General features: G+C 31.5%; 1 protein-coding gene across 2 annotated transcripts; it reads right to left on the minus strand.

The window, feature by feature from the left end:
* Positions 1 to 3: 3 nt before the first annotated feature.
* LOC139514591 (F-box-like/WD repeat-containing protein TBL1XR1) lies at positions 4 to 27,998 on the minus strand. 2 transcript variants are annotated; one of them, XM_071303996.1, is made up of 15 exons: positions 27,456 to 27,998; positions 27,017 to 27,128; positions 23,891 to 24,036; positions 20,920 to 21,073; positions 16,622 to 16,754; positions 15,799 to 15,937; positions 13,621 to 13,684; positions 10,899 to 10,996; positions 9,132 to 9,192; positions 7,596 to 7,717; positions 6,950 to 7,024; positions 5,180 to 5,307; positions 4,080 to 4,245; positions 3,652 to 3,753; positions 4 to 2,593 (listed from the first exon to the last, which is right to left on the minus strand). In XM_071303996.1, exons 2-15 carry the CDS (start codon positions 27,072 to 27,074, stop codon positions 2,567 to 2,569), a joined length of 1,473 nt encoding a protein of 490 aa, XP_071160097.1. In that variant the 5' UTR covers positions 27,075 to 27,128; positions 27,456 to 27,998; the 3' UTR covers positions 4 to 2,566. The 2 variants fall into 2 exon arrangements, with proteins under 2 accessions (XP_071160097.1, XP_071160096.1); XM_071303995.1 differs by lacking the exon at positions 9,132 to 9,192 and adding an exon at positions 9,250 to 9,310 and having other exon boundaries at positions 27,456 to 27,971.

The raw sequence follows: 27,998 nt of genomic DNA on the forward strand, positions 1-27,998 counted from the left end.
ATATTCTCATTTTATCTGTTTTTCACAGACATTTTAATAAACACCCTAGGGCAAAACAATAATTGCTATGTATTCTACATTATCTTTGTCCATCACAGGTCCCAAGTTTGACTTGGTAGGACAAATCCCAACCCTAGCCCTTATAATACTTTCACATCCCCTCCCAATCCATCCAATACAATCCACTCAACAAACATTCATAAACATTTAGAGACAACAGCCATACCTCCACACAAGACTTGTATATCATTTAAAACAATGAAAATAATAGCTTAAATGGACTCTTTTAGTAGTCAATCATACACATCATGATCTGGGTATTTATGAACAGAAAAGATTATTTCTATTTGAAAAAAAAATTAAAGCAAAAAAAGTCAATTTACTTTTATTTGTTTCCCCCTGATTAAATATGGTTATGTCAAAAAAAAAAACAGCATTAAACAAAGATAACTTAAAAAGTTGAAATTGATTGAAAATAATAGCTGCCATTTTTATTTCAGAAAAAAATCTTTTTAACATGACTATGTTAATGTGATATATAATGTAATCCACTGTTATGTAACTCTGTGTTTATATTGACAAATATTAGCCTTTTGAAAGCTGTTTTGATTAAAAAAAAACCATCAGTAAATATTTTCAGTGTACAAATTTACTGCCTTTTCTAGTGAATATCTCCTAACTATAGATTCCTATGATAGATGAATTTACCTCACATAATATTCCCTTGACCTTAACAGCAATTTATCATGCAGGTTTATGAAGCGTTTTATAAGTACTATTGTAATAGTTTTAGAATCAATTTAATTATATCTGTACAATAACATTACCGTACAAGTATTACATGTATTAGTTGCTAGCCATTTTTTTTTATGGCATAAAGAAAATTGTAATTTCACAAGTTTTTTTTAAATTGTATTTTCTATTAACAGATTTTAAAATAATTATAAGGTATAAATGTCCTAAAAAAATAACAATTTTACAGTATCATTCAATTAAATCTTCCTAGACATATCTACCCTGACAAATAGGGTTACTAGCTATAAATCCAAGAATAATGCCAAAAAAATAGTTATTTAACACTATAAAGTTATATGTATTACAAAATGATGGTATGATTTTACAAGAATAGCTGCCTTTAAGTAATGAAATAAGCCCAACATCTCAACAACAATCTCTCTGATTCAATCTAAGAAGTGCACAATGTTCATTTACTGATATCCTTGACATTTAATAGCTCAATATACAAGTTTAGAACAAGGTCTTGGACTTGAAAAAAATAAATTGATATAATAAACTTCTTTTTGGTTGTAAATAAAAGGTGTCAAGCATCTCATCATGTGAACTTGTTGCACTTCAAAATCTATTTCTGATGCTAACCCACTTCGTTTAGCAATGTTGAAATTCTGGTGTTTTTTAAAATGTGAAAATAAATATCTATCACCAAAAAGTCACTATTGCTGAAAAAAGGACTCAACTATCATTAGATTTCTAAACCATACAGTATTCGTTGCCAATATTAGTTTCCTAATGAAAATGTATTTAGATAAGTTTGACACAAAATGAGAACCTGAAATGTATGGCACGTTATACCTGAGATCAGACACATTCCCTGATTGATGTCAACTTATTATGCCATTCTTCTTTTCCATTCTTCCCATGTTAAGAAATTTGTGGGATAAAAGTCTTCAAAATCACCAAGTTTAGTTTGGAAAACTAAGACTTCCCAAAAACATGATTCTCAAAACAATGCAAAATTTTCCTAGATCAAAAATTTAAATTCATTTTTCTGTTTCAGACACATAAATCATAGACATTTTCAGTATAACTTGTTAGAAATGTCTACTTAATCAAAATAAGTCATTAAAATAGCAAATTGTAAAGCATGCACAAGGAAAAAAATATTTCAATATAAAATTCAATCATTTTAGGGAAAATGAACTTGTAACAACTCATAACCTGCAAGCCTTTGCAATTCAAAGAAAAATGTTGTGTCTTAGATTTGTCTTTTCAATCAGGTGTTCCAACAATGATGAGCGAGATGTACATTTCTATAAACAACATGTAACACATAACTTGACAACAAATGTGCCCTATAATAACAAAATTTTGTACTACCAGTAACTTCTATAATGGCACAAAAAGTATGATGTTTCAATCACAACAACTCAAAAATCTCTTTTGATATTCTTCTTGCAAAATAAAATTTGATTGAATAGTGTTTTATGGTCTTTCTCACAAGAGGAGTTTTCCTCCTACTCGATTCAAAATAACTGACAATATCGACAAAAACATCCATTATGCTGACATTGATCTTCCCCCATCTGATGTAGGATTCTATTGCACGATAACAGTGAGGTCCTATACATCTTCCTTCTACTCCCATCCGTTCTTTGTTTACCACTAAACAGGTGCTTCTTTCTTAAAGAAAGTTTTTTGTAAGTATCACAGCCTTTGCACTTTTAGTTCTAAAAATATTCACACCTCTGATATAGCACTTTTAAAAACCATTTGATGGCAGTCTTAGTAAGAATTTATAGAGGTAGCTTTCGTACTATCCATTTGTAGGTCACTTTCGTAAGTCTAATACAAACACCTGCAAAATAAAAGTGGAAATTAATTTGATTTACTAAACAGTTTATCTCCTTTATTTCTCTGTGTTCTTACCAAGTCAGTGTCCTTTTCTTGTGTTCTTTATTTGTGGTTGTTTATTTGTAGCTTGAGTAGTTTGTTAGGAATGTACTGATTGCACATGTCATGTTTATATTCTATTCTACCACAATAAGGGACTAAGGATAATAATCATATATTTGACCAGCATGTTGAAAAGATAGCAGAACTAAAGTATATCAAAACAAATGAAGACACAATATTGATCCTTTCATACACATAAATCCTAATCACAAACTTACAGCTGCCAAGGAAAATTAACTCTGAGTTGTTTAATCTCACAGCTATATTTTATGGTCATAATTAATGTGAAAAACTCTTTCTGTAACGTCACCAGTGTCTGAGCAGAAAGTGGATGAACCAGGGGCATGTCAAAGAAAGTCTTGTCTTTTTTCGGAAAAAAAAAATCATTGGAATAATACCAAGACCTTGTTGATAAATATTCTGTATCAACTTCACAAATAATACACAATGGCCTTGAAGTATACATTCTGGCAATTTCTTCCCACATTTTTAAACGTTTTTGAGATACGGTGCGACATGTAAAAAAACCCTCCCCCTTTTTTACAAAATACTCAAAAACTCAAAAATGAAATTTTGAATCATCACCAAAAAGTATACAGATATTAAGATTAATATAACTAAGAAGTGTGTAAAGTTTTAAGCAATTATCAAGAAACGTTTTTGAGATACGGTGCGACATGTGAAAAAAAACACACCCCTGTTTTAGTTACAAAGTGCCGTAACTCAAAAAGTTTAAATCTTATTTTCACCAAAAAGTATACAGATCATTTGACCATCATAAGAAACAACTATATTAAGTTTCATGAAATTTGGATAAGTCGTTCTCAAGTTACGGTGCGACATGTGTACGCCGGACAGACGGACGGACAGACAGACAGACACCGGACATTTGTATACCATAATACGTCCCGTCAAAATTTTGACGGGCGTATAAAAATAGAAATCCTCGAATATACTTACTGATCCATCAGAAGCACTAGCTCCAACCTTATCCCCTCGGTGATTCCAACAGACTTCAAATATTCCACCTGTGCCTTTATAACTGTGCACTAAAGATCCACTCTGTAAATACAAATTATAACAGTATAATAAGATAACTTGCAACTTTTCAGGGGCTTTTCATGCAGAGTCCAGCATTCTACTTTACAGCATTACAGAAAATCCATTTCTAAATCAACACAATTTTGATCAATTTTGATCTATATTTTGATGAAGTATGTTAATGGTGAAAACATCTTATATGTTGATGAAAGGCTTTTGGTAAAGAAATCCTTATACAATATATAAAATGAAAATAATGTGTCAGTATGACATACTTTTAAGAGAGTACTTATATTGAGCGCATCTACAAAACACAGACGAATGAACATAAATATGTGTTAACAAACCTGCACATTCCAAATATGAACACACTTGTCAAATGAACCACTAGCTAAATATTTGCCATCCGGACTAAAAGCTACACTATATACAGGTTCCTGATGTTTTGTTAATGTGTGGATACATGTCCCTCGCTCCACTTCCCACAACCTCACTGTGGAATCAAAAGAAGCACTGAAAAAAATAAAACATCCTGTTACTAAAAATATTACTGAAACAGTTGTATTAAATGTTGATGTCAGTAAATGTGTGGTATAAGTCAACTCAACTACTCAAAATACCAACTAAATCCAGGTCAACTCATTTTTCTTGAGCAATAAATATGAAAAAGATTTTCTACTTTGCACTAGATATTTTAAATGTTCTATTTTTTCCATATGTGTAGAGTAAACATGTCTTTTATAACCTGCAATCTAACCTCATCAAGAATTTAAGATAATGATTTCTTTTTGCTGAACTCATAACCTTGCATTTTAGAGTTTTATTATTACACTTGATATAATCCAGGCAAGTGAGTAATATAGGGGAAGATAATTCTAATGAACTGTTGTTACAATATTAGAATGCAGTGGTAAAATGCAAGATATACCAAGACAGATTTCAACAATAAACATTAACAAAATTGCTGAAGAATGAAATGTAGGTCACCAAAATCAAACTACAATTATTTCATCTGTACCATACAAATTTTATCTATGAAGTTCCATCTGGTCATAGGTTTTCTGAGATATGAACCTAAATGCCCAAAACAATCAAGCCTTGATCCTGACAAGAAGGTTACTGAACGGTGTTCACTATCTAAAAGGGCTGTAGTAGTGTACTGTTTTAAGAGCAACTTTCAATATATAACTGACACTGTGGTAACATCTTTCCCTGGTAATAAAGACCCAACAGACACTATTTCATTTTACTTAATTTTGATTATGACAATCCTTGAAAACTGGAATTCAGTGTCAGCCAGATGCAGCATAAATCTGAATACAATGGATGTAAAAAAGGGTCAATATACAAATCATAGGTTTTCATCTAATTGTGCGATAAAATTATTGAAGCATTGAAATAATTTGTTTGATTTTTTAGTGTTTAGATAGTAATTTGAATAGTTTACCTAGATAATATAAGTGGGACATTAGGATTATTTGTCCCTGGACCTGTGGGACTCCATTTGATTGTGTAGATTTCTTTACTGTGAGCTTGTAAGTCATGAACACAGCTATCCTGTCTCATATTCCATATCTGAAATTATAAAAAAAATGTTAATATATTAAGGACTTTTTACAACAAACAACCGGTCAACTACAAGATTTATATCCCCGGTATGTATTCAGTGATATTGTTGTCTTTTTTCAAGACTACCTCTACTGTTTTTGGGGGAAGTTTGTTAACTTTATCTAAAACATCTCTGATTTTTTGCTGACCTTAGCTGTCATTTTTGCACAGTTTTTTAAAATATATTTTGATTTTCAGACATTTTCAACCTGAAAGGAATTTTTGGGGAGGAGAGAGAAATGGAAACAATGACGGTACTTAATACATTAAAAACCACATGTGTTACAAATACCTTGATGACTCTAATCTAAAACCCGGATTCCAAATAGCTTTCATAATATTAAAACAATAACATGAATATGAAATTTACATTCATTACTACTGATTCCATCACTGTTTGGGGAAAATGTAAAACTTAATGGGAGGAATTTTATGCCCTTTATTTTAGTATTTGGGAATTTTCTCTACAGGAAAAGGCCGAATTTGAGGCAAATATTATCACTAGTATTCAACCATAAAATGCACATTTCACACTCAATTTGTCATCTATTTTTCTGTTAATAGTTTTAAAAATGCTTACACGACATAACTTAACATGACAATGCTTTTAACTAACAAATAAACTGTGATTAATCAACGATAAATAAACTCTGAAGTTATGGGTAAACAAACATTATATTTTCAGATCACTACAGTTCACTTCAATTCACATAAAATACTTCCAACCTTACATTTATGATTTTCAACTACACGTTAAACTAAAAAATTTAAAACAATCGCACCATAAAACCTGAAAATTGACAGCAGGATTTATAAATTCTTTTGTCTCTCATTCTGCAATATTTATTGGACAATAATACCCAGTACCAAACCCCTTTGAGTTATATGCTAAATCTCAGGCCAAAGACTGCAATGATCTGCTGCTTTCTAAGAAGACCTTTTTAAAACAACTGCTGACAATATCATGTAAATGTGTGAACTCTGACCTTCACATGCAATGACCTATACAGATATCACAAGTGTAAAATTGAGAAAAAGAACAAGTTTTCCTGTATTGTTAAATAACAGGTGAGGTAACTATGTGGAACAGGATAGTAACAACAGGTGAGGTAACTATGTGGAATAGGATAGTAACAACAGGTGAGGTAACTATGTGGAATAGGATAGTAACAACAGGTGAGGTAAACAGGTTAGATCACTATGTGGAATAGGATAGTAACAACATGTCAAATTCAGAAAGATGAAACTCTACAAACATTATTAGGTTTTAGGCTAGACAAGGATTAAGGTACATACATATCTTTATCTCAAATATTATCTGTACACTTCATGACAAGGCCAATGTATTGTTTTGTGATTAATTTTAAGAAAGATATCTAATCACGTTATACCTTTATGAATTTTTGTTGAAAACTATTTTTTGTTTTCTAGTTATTTTTCTAAATTTCCCTTTAATTTTCTGCACTATTTCTAGAGAAAAATCAAGAGGGATGTATACAAATTAGGAAGGGGTCATATGAAAACTTTCTCAGAGTAAAATTTCCTGTCAGTCTGATGTTTAGTTGTCACTATAATGCTTGTATTTGTGCTTTAAGAATAAATAACAAACCTTTAATGTCATGTCATCAGAACAGGATGCTAATAACTGCCCTTGAGGATCCCATTTGATAGCATTTACTTCATTCTGTGGACAAAAAATATTACATATTAAATTTTGTTTGCTGGATAATCATATTCAAATGAATTAATACACTGTTCATTGTAAAATGGGTACAGTTAAGGAAAATATAACATGCTTTTTATATTTCGTCCCCACAGAAAAAACTTTTTTTTTTCTTTCTTTGCAAATTCATTTGTGGTAATCTGAATATTATAAATATCATATGAGTTATATCAACTTGTTTGTTGACCACACTACCATATTGGGATGCAAAATGAATATTAGTCTTACATTTAAGTACAAAATCTGATTTCAAACTTGTTCAATTCAATGAAGTGTTGACACCTTATAATGCCCGCTCGAAATTGTTTGGAGTAAAATAATGTTTTATTCGGTCTTTGTTTGATGCTAAAATAAAAGTTTTGGTCTAAATATAGACAATTGTCAAAGCTGGATTTATGTCAGATGAACACTTTCAAAATTTTCAAGACAAGTAACATTTCTTTTCACTTAAAGCCAATCAGTAAGTCAAAACTACAATACAGTTTAAAGGCAAACGTATAAATAGTTGTATGAGAATAAACAATAAACCTACAGTATGTCCCTGGAATGTTTTCATTGGTCTATCCATCCCTAGCCTGCAGACATGGATACACTGATCTGTTGAACATGATGCAAATGTTTGGTTACTCTGCCAGTCTACGTCCAGCGCAGGAGCTGTTATAAAAAAAAATCAATTTTGAAAAAGATAATAATATCCCTTCAACAATTTGGTCAGTAAAAGTTCTTTCCCTTTGTCCATGTAATTCAAAGAAATCTGAATATACATACACACAAATATCCCCTTGAAGAAAATTGTTGTTTTTATCAGACATAACGTGTTAAAATGTAAAATTTAGAACATCCAAGCACCTAATTGCACTACTAACTACAATTTTTGTTTATATCTTTTTTAAATGAGTTTTGTATTTCCCAGCCTTAAGTTAGATGTGTGGTGTGAATTCTTTCATTTTTGCGCCTGTCCCAAGTCAGGAGCCTCTGGCCTTCGTTAGTCTTGTATTATTTTAATTTTAGTTTCTTGTGTACAATTTGGACATTAGTATGGCGTTCATTATCACTGAACTAGTATATGTTTGTTTAGGGGCCAGCTGAAGGACGCCTCCAGGTGCGGGAATTTTTCGCTACATTGAAGACCTGTTGGTGACCTTCTGCTATTGTTTTTTCTATGGTCGGGTTGTTGTCTCTTTGACACATTCCCCATTTCCATTCTCAATTTTATTTCATGAATATTTCAACATTAATAAAAATGAGAATGGAAATTCTGTTAGACTGCCAGTGCACTGGATTTTCAAGAAAAGGTTTTTAGTTTGTAAGTTGATACTTGGCCTTCAGAAAATATTTTTGTTTCTTTCCAAATTTGCTGAATAATACCTCAGTTTAGTCTAACTATCAATACCTGCCTAACTAGGGACATGCTATAATTACCTTTAATTTACATGGGACTTCACAAGATTATTTTACAATACACTGACATGCATTAAACATATCCCTACTAACAACATCAAAGCATTCTCTACAACCACCATCAATCACTTTCTATTTCCATGTCAATACCCTGTGCTATATTTGACATTTTCATCAATATTATATATTCCATGTCACAAAATATCCGCGCCAAATAAACTAAATAAATTCATTTGTTTTTTAATTTATTCTAAAAGATATGAAGCTATGAATCTAATTTTCCATTAAGCATTCCACACTGATTGCTAAAAATGTGATTGTTCATTTGCTCTTTTTTATTATTAATTTTGAAACACAGCATTCAATTATATTCTTTATTTGCTAAAAAAATTATTTTAAAACTTTCTCACAATATAAATGTTTATGTATAATTACTACTTTTTTAAAGTTTACTCACAAACTTTTTTTAATTTTAACAGTTCAGTGACATTTTCTACATTGAGTAATGAAATGCATATTGTACTCTACATTATTATTAACCATGCTATCTATTAAAATCTACACATTAACAGGGAAATGACAGAAAACCTATGTATTGAAGAAATTGTCATGCAGATAACGACTTCTAAACTATCTTGCTCATCCAAGCTCTTTGTCCAATACATACCAGAGTGAAAAGCAAACTGTTCTTTAGCATGTCCAGTACTAGCATCCCAAATTATAGTTGTCTGAAAATGAGATATAAGAAAAGAAAGAGTGAGAAATCTTATATCTAGGATACGTACCAGAATGAAATGCAAATTGCTGTGTAGCATTCCCCGAACTAGCATCCCATATTATTGTCGTCTGAAAAATCAAAGTGGCCATTTTTAATTGAAATGAATTTCAAAGGCCATAATTTCAGGAATAATTTTTTGGAAACATGCAAAAGTTTAAAAATGATACTGATGATTTTGATAATATAATGAGATGATAGTATGGCGTAAACTTTGTCAACCATTTAATTGATTTAAAAATAAAGAAAATATTGAACTAGAAATCATGAGAGCAGTAACCAACAGGGCTTTCCATTGAAGCCGGTAGCCGGTGGAAATCCGCCGTTTGCGGTGGCTTCAAGTGCCGGCTACTTCACTGACAAAAATATAAATTCAAAAAGAAAATAATATCTTTTTCAAATGTTTACAGGCAGCCGAGAGACGTATTTTCGCAAAGTCGCGGTCACGATAAACAAGGATGAAAAGTCAGTGTTTACCGTGGGCTAAATATAGTTCACATGAATTCAGGTCACTGATTGGTTGTCTATTTAAAGTCAGAATGCATCGTTTCTTTTCAAAGATAACAAGAGAGACGTTCCGGTGGTCATTGAATGATAACAATAGAGACGTTCCGAGGGTCATTAACTCGTTGGCTTTTTTTACTTTTAAAACGTGAAGACAATCAGATAGGATGACAATCTTATGTTATGGAATAATATCAGTCAAATTAAAGAAAGTGTAGTAGATCATATTGTTCAGAATCTGGAAAACAGTATCTTTTGAAGTTCATTTTTCAAAGCCCACGTGGTGTTCAGAGAATCAAGGTCAAAAACGAAAGTAGAATATTGTCGACTCGACCTCAAATAAATAACATTTCCAAATGATTTATGTATCCGACTTATTGAACAGTTTACAAAAAAAGAGAAAATCAGAGGATATATCAATTTTCTGTCAATGCTTGAAAAATAATTGTATAATTTTAGTTACGCGTACCAGTCTTTAGAGAGAAAAGGGGGGTCATTTGTTTACAAATGCACGTAGTTCTGCAAAATAAATCGATCAAGATTTTTAACAAACCGGATTATTATATAAATAAATCTCTTTTAAAAGTAAATGAATTTTAAGCATAAATGTATGAAAGTATAAAACTATAACATAAAAAAAAAAAAAATTCTTTGAGATTTTTTTTTTCCTTTAATTTCATACATAAAAAATGGTCATTTGAAAAATGAAATTAGGTGCCAAGAGATTGAGAGAATGCAGGATTTTGCTCTATTTATGGCAGAGCTTCTGGGGGCCTTGAGCGGCCCCCAGACCCCCTTCCGTAAGGCACCAAGCTTACAGCTTGGTGGGCGTCCGGCTTCGCCGAACGCATGTTACAGCCGCCTATAATTTTAATTCAGCCTTCTTCTTCAATTTCAATGGAAAGCCCTGAACCAAACAGAAGTCATACAAACAAATTTAGAATATGATTTCTTAATAAAATAAGAACCAAGAGAAAATTTTACACAAACTGAAAACAACTGCAGCTGAGTCATCTGTATTATGATGTGTCCAATAATATCATTGCCCTCGATTTCATCACACTTATAAATAACTACAAACTGGTACTTCCTGATTACATTCATACTATAAAAGGTTCAATAACATTAACCTTTGTGACCATTATATATACTCACTTTATCTACACCAGCACTTAAGATATAATTCCCTCTTTTATTCCACTTTAGGGCAAAAATAGGACCTTTATGTTGACCTAATGTATTTACAAGACGACCTGAAAATAAAGATATTTATTAATAGTTTGTATACTATAACACAAAACTAAAATCTAGCCATCGGACTTACAATCATACATGTATGCTCTCAATTCTTACATTAAGAGTAATCAACATCAGGAGCCTGTAAATTTGTAGACTTTTGTTGCTCTAGATCATATATGTTTTCCCTTTATTGTTTTGTATATAAAGCAGGCGGTACAGTGGTCTATAATTGCTAACATCCAATTCATTTGATTTCTCATGGATAGATGTCTCATAGGCAATCATACCACATCTCCTTATTTCAATGATGTTTTATAAAGGTTAAATAACCACAATAGCTGATGTCAGATGCAAGCCCACGGCAAGACCAAATTTAATTAATATACCATTACGAAAAAACAATAATATAGTAAAGTTATAAATAATCAAATGTACTAATTTAACTACAAACAATTTCTCTCTTGTTTACAGTGTATCTATTGATAGTGCCAAAATGGATGCATTCCAAAACTGATTACAGAACCTTGACAAACATTTTCATAAGAAGAGTTTGTTACAGATCATCGGGGAAATTCTGTTTACTTATAACACAACACAGAGGAAACTGACCTACTTTAATAAACAATCACAGCAGCATTGTTTACCTTTATATCTTCTACTCTTAACTAACACTAACACAAACTTTGGAAAACTTGAGGGTTTATTGCAAAGAAAACAGACAAACTCTTTCCCTATGACACGATAAAATTCTGACATGGATCCTCAACATGATTTATAACAATAATAATAACATGTGAAAACTTGTTAACTGGTTAATTTCCATGTTCTTTATAATGGATTGTTACAACAAAACTTTTATATTCCTTAAAACTTAAGATCAAACATAAATGACATAGAAATGACAACAAAGTTTCCATTTCTCCTTTGAATCACAACATGAACTGCAAAAATGATAAGTGGGGAGTGTTTCTAATTAGGATGCATACAATATAAACTAGTACTTAGCCATTATTAATAAAGTTAAGTTTTTCATTGAACATAGCTATTTATCAACCCTTAATGAATGTGTACTCTGTACAGGATGAACCTACTTCACAATTGTTTTAACCTTGACAAATATAATCTGTTCAATTGTTTTACCCTTGACAAACATGACCCGTTATGTAATTGTTATCATATTAGTATGTAGCTATTTATATAAAACTGTTGTAACAATTTATAAAACTTATCTTTTCTATTATCACTGAAGTGGGGTTTTTTTTCTAATCTAAAGTTTTCTTATACTAGAACTCAACATAAAACTAGAGAGTGCATATAGTAATCAATAAAAAAAGGCCTCTTTTTATCAGGAAATTAAAAAAAATTTCTTCTTCCAAGGTTCAAGTACCATAAAGCTGAAATGGTTTAAGTGCCTTTATTTACACGATTAAACCTGTATTTAATAATATAAATTATTTGGAAACAGTTTATGAACATAAGTAAGATTGCAAAATTCTTTAATTTCTACTAAAGTCATTATGTTTTACTTCTCCAAAGTGGCTTTATTGTTAAAGCTTTGTTTTTAAACTGCAATTATTTATGCATGTCTTTTTTATTTGCTTCATTTTGGTCTAATACCAGAATTATATTTGTTTGAAAGCTCTATTTTAAGACTAATGGACCTCTAATTTCAATAAGTAAAATTATATAAATATAATAAAAACAGACAATCCCCTGATGATCCATTATCCAAAATATTAATTGTTTTCTGTTAATTTTCCTGTCACGAAATCCTCCTGGAGGAAAGTTTTGTGATAATACAAGCTGATAAAATTAAATTGAAATCATTCATACATAAAAAGTCAACACTATTACAAAGGTAAACTACACCACAGGTAAAAGTATGATTCATTGTCCCACTTAGTACGACATTTAACAGAATTATAATAATGACCCAGATACAACCCGGATCTACAATTGAAAAATTTCCAAATACATTTTTCATGTGGGTTGTATTTCATTTCACAGACTAAAAATCTATCAAAACCAATAAAGGATGTTTACCAAAGATGATTTATAGGTCTGTTCATGCTAGATCTATTTATTGGATCTTAAAATAAGCTTCTTTTTATATTGGTGCAATACTCCAGTTTAAAATAAATACAACCCGACAGCATGACCAACTCATTCATTTTATCAGACATAATACACACAAACCATTTACTTTACAGAAAATCACTAAAATTAAAATCCCTCTAGGTTATTCAAAATAAACTCAAGCTTTCAGACTCTTTTTAAGTATGACAGAAATTAGCAGGGGCCCCAGTAGCCTAGACTTCAAAACATTGGACTTGTACTCTTCATTTTAGCTTCAAATGTCCGTTGATTATGTTGGTCTATCACAATGTGGCAGGTTAGGCCCCATGGATGAACAATGTCTTTTATTCTCAACATTTATGCTAGAGTAAAGATTTAAACCACCCATGTGCTGCAGAAATAAACCAGATGAAAAAGCATATTGATATTTATTCTAGATTATCTTGTTCTCTTGTTTTGATAAGTAAGATAACACCTCCAAATACTTGTTAAAATATCAGTCAAGCAATACCTATCACAATTACACAGAACATGAAAAGGCATAAAAATAATTTATACAAACCATCTGTACTCCATATTCTAGCATAACCATCATATGAACCAGTCGCCAACAATGTTCCTTCACACTGTAAAAGATTGTTTCAGCTTTAGAAGTAATCAAATAAAAAAGACACAAAACCAGAATGTTTTCTCTAGTGAAGAAAAGGAAAAGTATGAGCAGACAATAAACATACAAGACATTGTTTACTTTTATAACGGATTGTATTGATTATTAAGTTATTAAACAAGACCCTATCACTTGACAAGGACATTTCTCTCAAACACTCCCAGTGTGACGGTCACACGGATTGTATTGATTATTAAGTTATTAAACAAGACCCTATCACTTGACAAGGACATTTCTCTCAAACACTCCCAGTGTGACGGTCACACGGATTGTATTGATTATTAAGTTATTAAACAAGACCCCATCACTTGACAAGGACATTTCTCTCAAACACTCCCAGTGTGACGGTCACATGGATTGTATTGATTATTAAGTTATTAAACAAGACCCTATCACTTGACAAGGACATTTCTCTCAAACACTCCCAGTGTGACGGTCACACGGATTGTATTGATTATTAAGTTATTAAACAAGACCCCATCACTTGACAAGGACATTTCTCTCAAACACTCCCAGTGTGACGGTCACACAGATTGTATTGATTATTAAGTTATTAAACAAGACCCCATCACTTGACAAGGACATTTCTCTCAAACACTCCCAGTGTGACGGTCACACGGATTGTATTGATTATTAAGTTATTAAACAAGACCCTATCACTTGACAAGGACATTTCTCTCAAACACTCCCAGTGTGACGGTCACACGGATTGTATTGATTATTAAGTTATTAAACAAGACCCCATCACTTGACAAGGACATTTCTCTCAAACACTCCCAGTGTGACGGTCACACAGATTGTATTGATTATTAAGTTATTAAACAAGACCCCATCACTTGACAAGGACATTTCTCTCAAACACTCCCAGTGTGACGGTCACACGGATTGTATTGATTATTAAGTTATTAAACAAGACCCTATCACTTGACAAGGACATTTCTCTCAAACACTCCCAGTGTGACGGTCACACGGATTGTATTGATTATTAAGTTATTAAACAAGACCTATCACTTGACAAGGACATTTCTCTCAAACACTCCCAGTGTGACGGTCACACGGATTGTATTGATTATTAAGTTATTAAACAAGACCTATCACTTGACAAGGACATTTCTCTCAAAAACTCACAGTGTGACGGTCACTGTGACCATTATTTACTTCATATAAAATTATTACAAACTAAAAAAATTCTAATGGTTAATAGCACACAGCTAATTTATACAAAGCATGTACAGAGACCTTTCATGATCTCAAAAAATATATACAGCTTTATTGGCAATTAAATAAAACCTATGTTATAAACTGTTCTACCACAAATGAACATTGATCGCTGATGGCCATTTTCATACATGGCTAACAACAGTGACCTTGACACTATTAACAACAGTCACATTATTATTCAGTACAAATGTATCGAGCCAAACTAATTTGTGGTATATATCCACTTATATGTTAGTTCACATTTCCTTGGTCAGATTTTTTAATGACTCATACTGTGGTATATTTTTATATTATTAACCTAATCCACTCATGGTAACAAATTGTACTTCATTTCTCTCCAACAGTGGCAGGTTTGACAAATAACCATACAAAATGCAACATTTTAATGAACAGTGCTTCTGTGATTCTTCTTTAGTAAACAGAGATGTCAGTTAGTTGAAACAGTTAATTATTTTGTACAACTTATATTGAGAAACAACTTGAGAGAAAGGCTGACAAGGTCAAGTTCAGTCTGCATCTGTTCAAACATGTTTAATGGTTTATGAGTGAAGACATCAATAAAGTGATATTTTTTTACATCTGTGTATATAGAATAGATTGATTCTGTTATCTTTCCCAAGTCATTGATGTGACCTCAGACAGATAACAAAACCAATATACTCATTACATACAAGTATTATCACAGTGTCAATGCAAACCATCAAAAATACATTTTTTTTCTCGTCAGATATGAATTTTAAGTGCATGATTCTTGTGTTCTGAATTAACTATCAATTACAAAAACAACATCAAATAATGACCAAACTTGAACTATTCTACTTGCAAAATATATTAAATAGCGTAATTTCTTACATTCCAATCGAGTGATGTTACATCTTTATTACTAGGGACTTCTGTTCCTCCTCTTTGTATACAATGTCTCAGAACCAGCTGATTAGCACTATTACTGTTATCGTTCATGTTCCAGATTCTAGCTGTCGAGTCTCCTGACCTAACAAAATATTACAAACAGGGTCTTGCTAATGATACATGTATATTGGGGAGTTGTAGAAAGGAAATGTCAGGTTAATAACATATGGAGCTTTAATTGCTCAACAATTACATATCAGTGTTATCAATACAACATCAAGAAGGCAGCATGTTTACAGTACATTCATTACTTGGAGATTTCTCTGATGCAACTGAGTTTTCATTATCATAGAGTAAAGTTTCTATTCTGTATAGAGTTTTACTGAATGTAGTGCTTTGTTATTTCATTGATTAAATTTAATTGAAAAGGTTGGGTACTTGATGAAATAATGTAATCCCACCAGATGATTAAAGCTTCTTAAGTTGTTGGTACAAAAATGTACCTGTCTATTGTAATATTTTGATGTTTTTATCATTTAAGAAATTTGCTGTTGATTGAAGATCATTGATAGTGTATCTGCTGAAAATGTTTCGAGCTTTCTAAACAATGCACAAAAAAATCAGATTTATTTGAAATATTTTAAAAATTATTAATTCTTTGGCAAAAATAAATAGGTAATTTAAAGCAAGTGATGCCAATATTTCATTGTCCAAAACAAAACTTGTCTTATTTCATGAAGATAGTGTAGTTAACTTGTGCAAGCTTATCAGCTAGGAGTTAACTCCTTGGCACATCCATAAGATCAAAATAGATTGCTGTAATTACCCAGAAGCCAACAGGTCATTAGTAGGGTTCCAAGCACAGATGAAAACTTCAGACTCGTGTCCTCTTAATATGGTGGCTTTACTGCTTGGAATTTCTACTCCTCCGTCTACTTCCATGTTTGTTGTGTGATTAGCTGCAATAAAAGTAAAGGTTCAGGCTCAGCAAAATTCAAACTTGAACATTAAAAATAAATAATTGTTTTCCTGGTATGGGGTTGAAGATTTCAAATAGCTTTCTTTAATTATAGGATATAGATCAAATTGCATTGCTTTGGTGTAGCCAGTTGACATAAAACATTTGTCAGAAACATATCGAGGTCCAGAAAACAAATACTGTTGAGGTAAAATACATCTTTACTAATGAATAAACAGGAACAAAAAGTGATACCACAGCCACATAAAATATGCCACACCAACAAAAACTGCTTACAACTAGTCTCTATATCAAATATTGTTGACCTAGCTAGGCTATCATGAAAAATTACACTAGACTGGGAAATCAAGGTCAAATAACTATGTCTTACAAGGTCAAAACATAATTAATCTTCATACAATTTTTTTGTTTACCAGGCAAAAATGGTGATGAGATATACAAGGGTATATGCAACTGATAAAAATAGTGATGTCCAAGCCATTAATCTAGTTGTTGCAGACAAGACAAATAGACATACAGGACACATATAGCTATATGAAAAGGAAGTGATCAAAATCAAAATACAACAAAAATCAGTTCAGTATATACAAGAACAACAAAAACAAGCCCAGTCAAGTACAATAAACATATTAAGTTCAATGACCATGTAATCTGTAGGTCAAACTGGACCTGAGCAGTAGATCAATACACAACTTAACACAAAATCACTAATACCTCAAAGCCTTGTGAAATTGACTACTGACACACTTCCAAGACATGATAGACACCCAAACATGTTATGGTTTATAATTTAAGGTGGGCTCAACAATGGCAACATAATCACTGAAAAGAAGTTCTATAAGCAAGTTGACTTGTAAAAAAAAATTGCTTGCATTATTTCAATTACTTTTTATTATCAAAGATAACAATTTAAAGACATGTTTTGAAACTGAGTTTTTTTTACAAATATAAAATTACTTATATTAAGTATTTATTTAAAAGTAATTCTAGATAAAGTTCTAATTCAACAAAACCTAAACATTTCAGGATCAAGAATATTCTAAAACACACTAAGTACACTTGAAAATTTTACTGAAAATCAGTAATACATGTATGATTTCACCAGTTGTATTTTGAGGGAATAAGATCATAAACCTTCCTATAATTTGCAAGCTATATTTAAGACGCATGCAAGATGTTTCTTTTGTTGTATTGATTCAAAATATACCTTCAAATACATGCTTTGAAGAAAGTCAGCCAAGTAGAAATAAATTAGCCCAAAGGCACTGACTTTAAATAGTACTGAATTATGCGTTCAGTTAACATTATATCAGGTAGAGAATTTTCAACAAAGAAAGTTATTGCTCCAACAACTTCAAAAGAAATAAATTAACCAAATTAAGAAACAGACTATAAGTTGGCTTGTCAATAATTAATCTTAAGTGGTATTTTGAAATTGACTATACATCGATTTTTCCACATTGCACAGTTATGTGAAAAAGACTATACATCTTTTGTAAAGCTTGGCAGTTCAGTAACCTAACAAACCCACAAAATCAATATAAATGGAATCTTCTAACCTAATATATGTTTCCCTATGAAACTACTTGGACTAGTCTTGTTTACTTGCTATGTACTTATTATCTATACAAAAAGCAAAGGTCAAATGACTGGAGAATTCAATCTTGGCATGTTGCCAACTAATATTTAATTGGCTAGGAAAGCAATCAAGCAAATAAAATGGTAGTATAACAGGTGATGGTTCCATTTTAATATCTCCAATAAGTAATTTTCCTGATTCTAATTAAGCTCTTTGATCTACAGATGTATTGCAAGAATATTGATTATGCTGAAACCTATTATTTTTTTCTGGTTCAAATAATAAGATCCTTATCCTAGATTGAAAAAAAGAAAGAAAATAAAATTATATTGATGCTTGATGGGGAAATTTACATTGAAGGTGTTTGCAACCTGTTAATCTTAATCCCACAAACGTATATCAAATATCTTCATGTACCTACATATATTTTTAATAGGACCAAATTAAAAGAACACTAATATTAAAAATTTCTTCATGAGAAAATCAAGAAAGTATAATATTCAAATCAATTCCTAATTCAGGATTTCATAGAATCATTAATATCTGAATAATCTCCAAATGCATCTTATTATAGTTTTGTTATAAATCTATACAAATGTTTTTATATCTAGCTAGGATCAGGTTAAAATCTTCCTTTTATAAGATATGCTCAATCTAGTTCAATACACTACAAAAAATGTTAATTTAGGAATTTTGAAGAAAAAATAATTTCAAATTTTAAGTGTTTATCAAGTACTTTTTCACCTTTGAAAATTCATTTAGACTATCTTGCATAATAAAAAATTATATATGACCTATTTCCCGGTCTCATTTTACAATCTTACATAAATGAATGTAAATTATTCTGTATGTCAAATCTCCACCTACAGATTTTTCTCCTGGATAAACATGTCTGACAACCAGTATTAGGCATTATAGATTTTTAACTGTTTCCCTCATCCTGTTTGGATTTTCCCAACAATAGACTAATCCATTATAGTTGGCCTGGACAGCTGCCAGAGATATTAATCATACTGGTAATAACATCTGGATATAGCTCAGTGACCTTCACCTACACTTAACATGTGTCTCCAGGGGGCTATCATAATGTATTGGATATTCTATTCAATAAATCAACATAATACAAGCAATGGCAAGGACCAATGAACCTAAAATGAACTGAACTTTGACCATACTACAGGTAAACTTGACTCAACAGGACCAAAAGGATGAATAATTGTATACATATATATAAACATATGGTTTTATTTCATATTTTCAAACACTCCCATTCAAATTTTAATGAATTTCCTGTAAAATAGGTCATGTTAGGGGGATGGTTTTGTGCCAGCAAACTAGTTTTAGCTTGTGTCATGATTTGTTGTTGTGAATCATATTTGTTTTTCATTCATTGTTATATATACACAAATCAGGCCGTTAGTTTTCTTGCTTGAATTGCTTTGTAAACATATGTCATTTCAGGCTTTTTATAGCTGTGTATGCGGAATGGGTTTTGCTCATTGTTGAATGCCACACAGTGACCTATAGTTGTTAACTTCTATATCATTTGGTCTCTGGTGAAGAATTGTCTCAATACAATGTAACTATCATACCAGTAACTCAGTAACCACATTATCTTATTTTTAAATAACTAATATTTTTCAATTTTGGTAGGATCTACATGTAGTAGGATACATGTACATTTTTTTCAAATATGAGGTCATGTAGAGAAAAGTGTTGGTCATGTAGAAAAGCAATACATTATTTGGCTATATTCTTCCTTGACATACATTTTTTATCAAGCATCTATTATTCCTTCTTCCCAACAACAGACTGTATAATTGACTAAGTATAAGACAACATAACTGTATAATGTAGGTGTGCTTGGTCAGGGTGCTAATTATATAACTACATGTAGTTTTGTGCAGCATTTTCACTCCTACAACTTCAAACACTACTAAAGAGTCCTAATCTAATCGAATGACTTACAATGAAAATACTGTAATTCTCACATTATATAATAAATATTAATGATCATTATAAGTACTTCCATAAACTCAGCTGACACCAAGTGATGTCAGTTATCTGATAATCAATATATTGGTAGATTGTTATTACAACTATTCATTATGAACAAAACATGACAGTAATAAGTTTGCTGATGACAAGAGCAACAGGTACACAATTTGTAACATATGTTTACGTATTTTAAGAATTGCCATCAACATAAAATGTAAAAGACCAAAATGTATAAAATTGCATGGATATGGTTAAGATTGGACAGGAACTGTCAAGATGTTTTATTTTTTTGTTATAAAAACTAACCCAAGTATATTATATTTTTTTCAATTGAAATATGATATTATGAAATACAGTGGTTGGATGGGAGTCATGTTTGGATTATTGATAAAAATATCTATCTTACTAAATAGTTTTCAAAATATCACAGTCTTGTAGGAATCAGTCTGATTAAATTTTTCTATTATATACTGTTATGACAGTTTCAATTATCAATATAATTTTATACGTTTCTGACAATAATAGAATATACAGGACTAAAGAAAGAGAAAATGAACAAAGTGCTTACTACAACTCTGTGATGTTTCTCCTTCCCCATTTGTGTTGCTTGGCTCTGACTTTACATTCTGTGTCTTTACGGCTGCTTGCTTTCTGGACTCCACAACATCGGGCATAACAGCATCAATAAGGGACAATGTCTCAATACAACGCTCAGATCCATCCTACAAAACAAATAATAGAAATTATCCAAGGGCTCTTTTTACACACAAAACATCTTATGATAAAAATTGATGGATAGTAATACTGAAATGTTCATGAATCTACCTTCTCATAAGATTTTTTGTGAAATGAGTTCGCAGATATCTATTTACAAGCTGCAATATTTCAATTCATCCATGCCCACTGGTCAAGGAATTGAGTCATAGTCAAAACTATATTTCTTATAGTGATGTATCTAACATTCTAACTAATGTCAAGTAAAAAATCTAGATAATGTAAAAGTTATCGAAAGCAGGTCAGATGAACAGTAATGAGGAGAAGATTAAAATCTGACACGTTTCTTCATACATGTAAGTCAGAACAAGCAAATTATATGGTCATTCTACTTTTTAACTTGACAATCTTACAAGTTAATGTGAACTTAGATAAACTACTTTTTTTTTACATACCTAATATTCATTCACACTGTGGTATTTTAATCTGGGACTTTCTGGGTTCAACCCAAATTGCTTAATCCAGGTTAAATCTAAGTAACGTTAATGTACTATCCTATGGCAAACCAGGAAAAAAGTTTAAAATACCCCTAATTTTAGATGTACTGTAATATACATGTATATGGGATGGACCACAGTTAGTGAAAGGTTATTACTATATTAACACATGATGTTTCTGTAGCTGGAATACAGAGATACCAGATCACTGACGTACATATGGCAACAGAAGCAGTTGTAAGCACAAAATGTAGTCATACATGGAACTACTAGGATAAAAAAATCTTACTTTCTCTAAAGGCAGAGAGCAAAATACATGTAACTGTCTGAGGAAGAGCCAAACTTTCCCTCACAGATGTTTAATTAATATTACATTGTATTTGTAAAGATGTAAAGGAAGATTGTCTTGATAGTGCAGATTTGTTTCATGAAATTCATTGTCAAAAGAAAACCTCCATATTTTGCTGCTCTTTTAATTTGAAATCAACAACATCATTGAGCAGTTGAGTATGCATAAATATTATCGTTACTTTATATTTATACAGGGTTAAATATTCAATTATTTCAATAAAATTTGTTTTTTGGTAAACAGAAACCAACATGAAAAAAACACATGAGAGTGATGAGACCTATTCATCATGTTCATGCTGACAGATTTCTATAAAGTATCTTCCAAAAACATTTAGACAAACTATCTAAAATTAATAACTTATTGTGATACATGTATATCAAACCATGGTGAATATGTTTACCATAGCTAATATGATTTACATGGCCTTTGCCCTGAAGCATCATATAACATTAAAGAAAATAAGATAGCTTCAAATTTGCTGACATGACACTGTTGTGACCTGGATGTGTCCTCTATAGATGTAAAGTATGGTCAATGGTCTCAGGAATAACTTATTCCTTTATACACTGTATACAGTATATTATACGAATCAAAATATTTTGTGGTAAATCAGTGGAACAAATTTATCAAATCTGAGTAAAATTGAAGGAATGTGTAATTTTTTTACAAAATAAATTTGTTCGATTGATACAGTAGATTTTGAAATGAAAATTTAGTATTCGTCTGCTAATTCATTAGGATATTAATCTCAAGAAAAATAAATTGTGAACTATTAACAAACTATAGAAGAATCTGAATGATTTAGCAAATCAATGATAGACTGACAATCAAAGCAATAAACTGTTATCATAGAGATATGTCTCACTTTTTGGTAATTTTGATAATGAATTTATTAAAATTAAAATAGCAACACTTTTTAAGTTTTGCAAATATTTAAAGTCAATGAACCATAACTAACAATACAGGTCCATGGCTAAACAATCTCCATGGAAATGAGATGTTTTAATGCTAATACAACTGCATACAAAATACCATTGACTTATCATAAGTGAGGGGGAGGACAGGGGGGTACCCTTCTCCCTTCTCCCACCCCTCTTCTCCTTTCTCCTACCCCCGTTCTCCTTTCTCCCATTAGAATAAAACATCTCCTTTTGAAATATTTTTTCTTGAAATATTAGAAAAAATTTTAAAAGGAGAGATATTTTATTTTTTCTCCTTTCTCCAACTTTTTCTCCTTTCTCCCAGCCTTTCTCTCCTTTCTCCTACCCCCTTTCTCCTTTCTCCCACCCCCTTTCTCCTTTCTCCTACCCCCTTTCTCCCTGTCTCCCTTACCCCTGTCCTCCCCCTCATAAGTGGTTCCCTTTAAACATACCTAAACACAAACTCATACATGTAAATTAAGCAAAATTTCGAAGTCAATAAACCATAAATGAGGGGGCAGGGTCAAATAATCTCCATGGTAATGAGATGTGCCAATGCTAATACAACTGCATACCAATTATCATTGACCTACCACTACTGGTTCACCATAAACAAGACATAATCACAAACTAATACATTGTTGATGCGGCACTTGTCGCTGCTGACACCGGAAACAGCATACCTATGTCTCGTTTTTTTACTCTGTCAAGCGAGACAAAAATCATAAACTGTCTTGGCAAAACTAAGGGGCTAGATTTAAATGTACACATTGTAAATTGAAGTCAGCTGATTATCATTGAATGTTTAAATACATTGTATCTGTATTTTTCGGCTGTTATCTGCTCTATTGTCAAGTTGTTGTTTCTTTCACAATTCTTTCTCAATTTTCTTGCTTATTCCACAAAAAAAACTTGTAAAACTGATACACCATGAATAAGCACAGTAATAAACCAAATGAATATATAATACACAAGTTTATGATTGTGTTTTAAATCCTTAATTTCTATGCTCTAATTATAATTTAGGTATTATAACCATTTAAATCTAGTCTTTACCTCTGCAATGCTTATCTCAGCCTCTGTATACTGTAGGCCCTTTTGTATGATGTTCAGCAATGCTGCTGGTGGCACCAGTGCTCCATTGATATTAGACTGACTGATATGGCTTTCAATTCCAAAAGTATAGGCTGAGTGCACAAAACCTTACAAATAAAATTAATAATTAGGTTTAAAGAAGTTACAATCAACAAGTTCTTATATTCTATATTTAAATATACATGTAAATGCACTTGATGAGATGATAAAGGAGAAGTTAAAATTTGAGGCCAGATGTGTTCAATCTAACCTGCTAACTGACCGTGTATTTTGATTTTGGGCCTCTTTATCAAATTGGTCCACATTGGGTTCCAAAGTACATGTAGCACACTGTGGAGCATTATATTTTTTTTCAGATCGCTTGAAAGTCACACTTGTCAAAGATGATATGTAAAAAGTCAAACTTTGTGACAGCCTGTTTTACCTTTAAATAACATGATTGTACTATACATTAATGAATTGCGACTGTATCTACTAATCAGCTTTCATTTGCTTTCATCACATGCATGCTAGGGAACTTGTAGTGAGGTTAGAGTTTTTTTTTGCTCCATATTTAAGGCCTCACGGTGACTTTTGAGATGAACCAGTACAACACCTATATAAGCGTTGTCCCTTTGCTTTTATTGTGTATTTTTGCTCTGCATATACAAGTTCGTTCTTATGTTGTACTGTTATACCACTGTCCCAGGTTAGGGGGAGGGTTGGGATCCCGCTAACATGTTTAACCCCACCACTTTATTTATGTATGTGCCTGTCCCAAGGCAGGAGCCTGTAATTCAGTGGTTGTCGTTTGTTTATGTGTTACATATTTGTTTTTCGTTCATTTTATTATATAAATAAGGCCATTAGTTTTCTGGTTTGAATTGTTTTACATTGTCTTATAGGGGCCTTTTAAAGCTGACTATGCGGTATGGGCTTTGCTCATTGTTGAATGCCGTACAGTGACCTATAGTTGTTAATGTCCGTGTCATTTTGGTCTTTTGTGGATAGTTGTCTCATTGGCAATCATACCAAATGTACTTTTCTTTTATTAGGTTCAAATCAAATGTTATGAAACGTAATGAATATCTGGATTTATAATATGGGAATTAAATACAGTGTGCTTATACTGGTTCTGCAATATGTAATTGTTATTCTAAATTTAAATCTTTATTATTATTAATATTATATATACAAGTGAAATAAATTGTACATGTATGCATATTAGATTTGCCAAAAAAAGTAATAAAATATTCTCATGCATTTATTACCCCGCCGCATTTTTGCGCCTGTCCCAAGTCAGGAGCCTCTGGCCTTTGTTAGTCTTGTATCATTTTAACTTTTAGTTTCTTGTGTACAATTTGGAGTTTAGTATGGTGTTCATTATCACTGAACCAGTATATATTTGTTTAGGGGCCAGCTGAAGGACGCCTCTGGGTGTGAGAATTTCTTGTTGCATTGAAGACCTGTTGGTGACCTTCTGCTGTTGTCTGCTCTATAGTCGGGTTGTTGTCTCTTTGGCACATTCCCCATTTCCATTCTCAATTTTATATTGTACCATTCTGGACTAGAATATGCATTAGCATTCACACCTACATATACTTTAGACTATAAGCTACATTTACATGGACATTGTAAAACTCAGACATTTTTGTATATGATGTGATTAAAATCATGTCTCAATCCTACATTTCAATTTACCCAAGATGGATTGACTTCAAATTCACAAATAACCCACTTCCTCTGAAATATGTGTGAACCAGTATTGTTGTCAAAACATAGTTCCAATCAGATGTTGTTGAGTTGTGTGACAGGGTACGTTTAACACTGAGCTTATTCGGATCATATTTAAGTTTCAGATAATCTTCATAATTTTAAAATGTTTCATTTACTTTTTTCAAGTAAAAGTACCTATGTAAATGTTGGTTGTTATTGGTGAGGACTTGTTTTCAGCTAAATTCTGTTTACTTCATTTCCTCATGTATGTACTTAAAAATTTCATGACTACAATTTTGTACATGTAGTGTACTTGACACATTTTATAGACATAAATAAAGAGTTTAGGAAATTTTCTTTTACAGTATATCATATGTTAAATTATTTGTTTGAATCATGAAAATTATCATACACTGTTCAACATAATGATCTTGGCTAAATAGCACTACTATAAATTTTACATCATGTTCTAATCAGATTTTCAATTTTTTTTTTACCTGTTTACGATCGCGATGTTCAACATGCACAATACGAGAAAATTCAATCGAAGACAAGTAAAATTATTCTCATTCATATTTTATTTAATCTACGCTGTTTTATGATATATTTTATATGTTAAGCATCATTTGTGAAATATTATATCATTTTGTTTCAAGTTCACAGATATATTTTACTTTCTATGTTTCAATCGACAGGGATGTGATGTTCAACACATGGAAATATTCAAGCTTATCAAATACTCATAAAATTACAAAATCGGTAACTATAACATATTTATTGATACTTTTTAATAGAATTATAATATTTTAGTATGAGATACATTTAATTAAAAAAAATATGTATCAGTCAACAAAAATATTGACCTGCGCATATCATAAAAATGTCAACTTCCGGAATAGTTTCCTGTCAAAACAATGTCAGAATTTTCTATGCAAAACGATATGTTTTGGACTCATGGGATACAAGGAGGACGCGTCCCAGGGACTCACAGGTTTCAAAAATGATGCGTCCAGCTAGATTTCCATGCGTCCAGGACGTGTATACACGTCTTAGAGAGAACCCTGCTATCCAACATGTACATGTATGCTTCTTTATGGAGACAGGAACCAAGTATATATTTATTGACCTAACTTGAAGCATGCTTCAACATGTACTGACATTTTAGGTTTCAGTATATATAAATATATTTAAAGGTAGATACAAATGTAGCCAGGGTATTGGTGTTACTGGAAAAGTGATTTGATAAAGTTATTCATTACCTCATTTTCTTTCACTTCAGTACATGTATGATGTCATCCAATGTCATATGTACATGTATGTAATGTACATAGAAACTACTCACTGTGTGAACTATATATATAAATGTATCAATAGAGAAAAAAAAATAATTACCAGATTCTTGCAAATATCTGTACACCAAAAAATTCACTTCGTCACTGCTAAAGCTCATGACTTGTTACTTTTTACTGTCTTTAAATAAGAGTCATTTACTGCAGACCTTTACCTGAAGCAAAAGGTAATACAACTATAAAACAGACTATAGAAAATGAAAAATATGGAACAGACTATAAATAGCTTGGCCTATCATCACAAAACTAATTACAGGAATAGACTATAATCGCCTTAAATACAGAAATGAAAACTGAATGTTTGTCTTTAAGAAACGTTCATGTCATTGCTCTAAACTCAAACTAAATCCCGGAATGTTTCAATATTTGTGTTCTTAATTACTGAAACGAAAACTTTCTATTTACCATGCATCAATTTAAACGACATAATATTATCATTATAGCAACAATTAGTACATCTGATACATATTAAAACAACTTACCAGCAAATTTTAAAACAACGAATCCGACTGTCAAATGAAAATATGCACAAACAAGCGCAAAGTCAATAAATATGTTTTGTGAAACAGACTGTATTTGAAACGATTGCAAATAAAATATTATAATGAACAGTATTCCTTAAATTAATAACCAAAACTTAATGTTATTCGAGTTCTGTCAATGAAGATGAATGTGATAATAATATAGACAATAAACCACACTTCAAATTACTCCTGAAACAAGAAAATTGTCTCCGGTGTATTCCATTGAATTTCCTCGATCATCGAAGTATGCCGACGAATGCGGAACAATCAGAGTACTACTTTTCTATGAATAGTGCGAGATCAACATAAAAAGAAATCTCATATGTTCCATTTAATATGGCTTATATCTCATTAATCAAATATTTTATATTTCAAATAATTTCTGTGTAATTTGATTAACTCCGTTTATTACGTAGAATCAAATAAAATAGGTTAGATTTCTTCTGCGGAAGCTTCTAATATTTTGCATACTACAGGCGCTTTACTGCTGTATATATGAAT

The sequence above is a fragment of the Mytilus edulis genome, chromosome 3, assembly GCF_963676685.1.
Source record: "Mytilus edulis chromosome 3, xbMytEdul2.2, whole genome shotgun sequence".
NCBI classification, from domain to species: domain Eukaryota; kingdom Metazoa; phylum Mollusca; class Bivalvia; order Mytilida; family Mytilidae; genus Mytilus; species Mytilus edulis.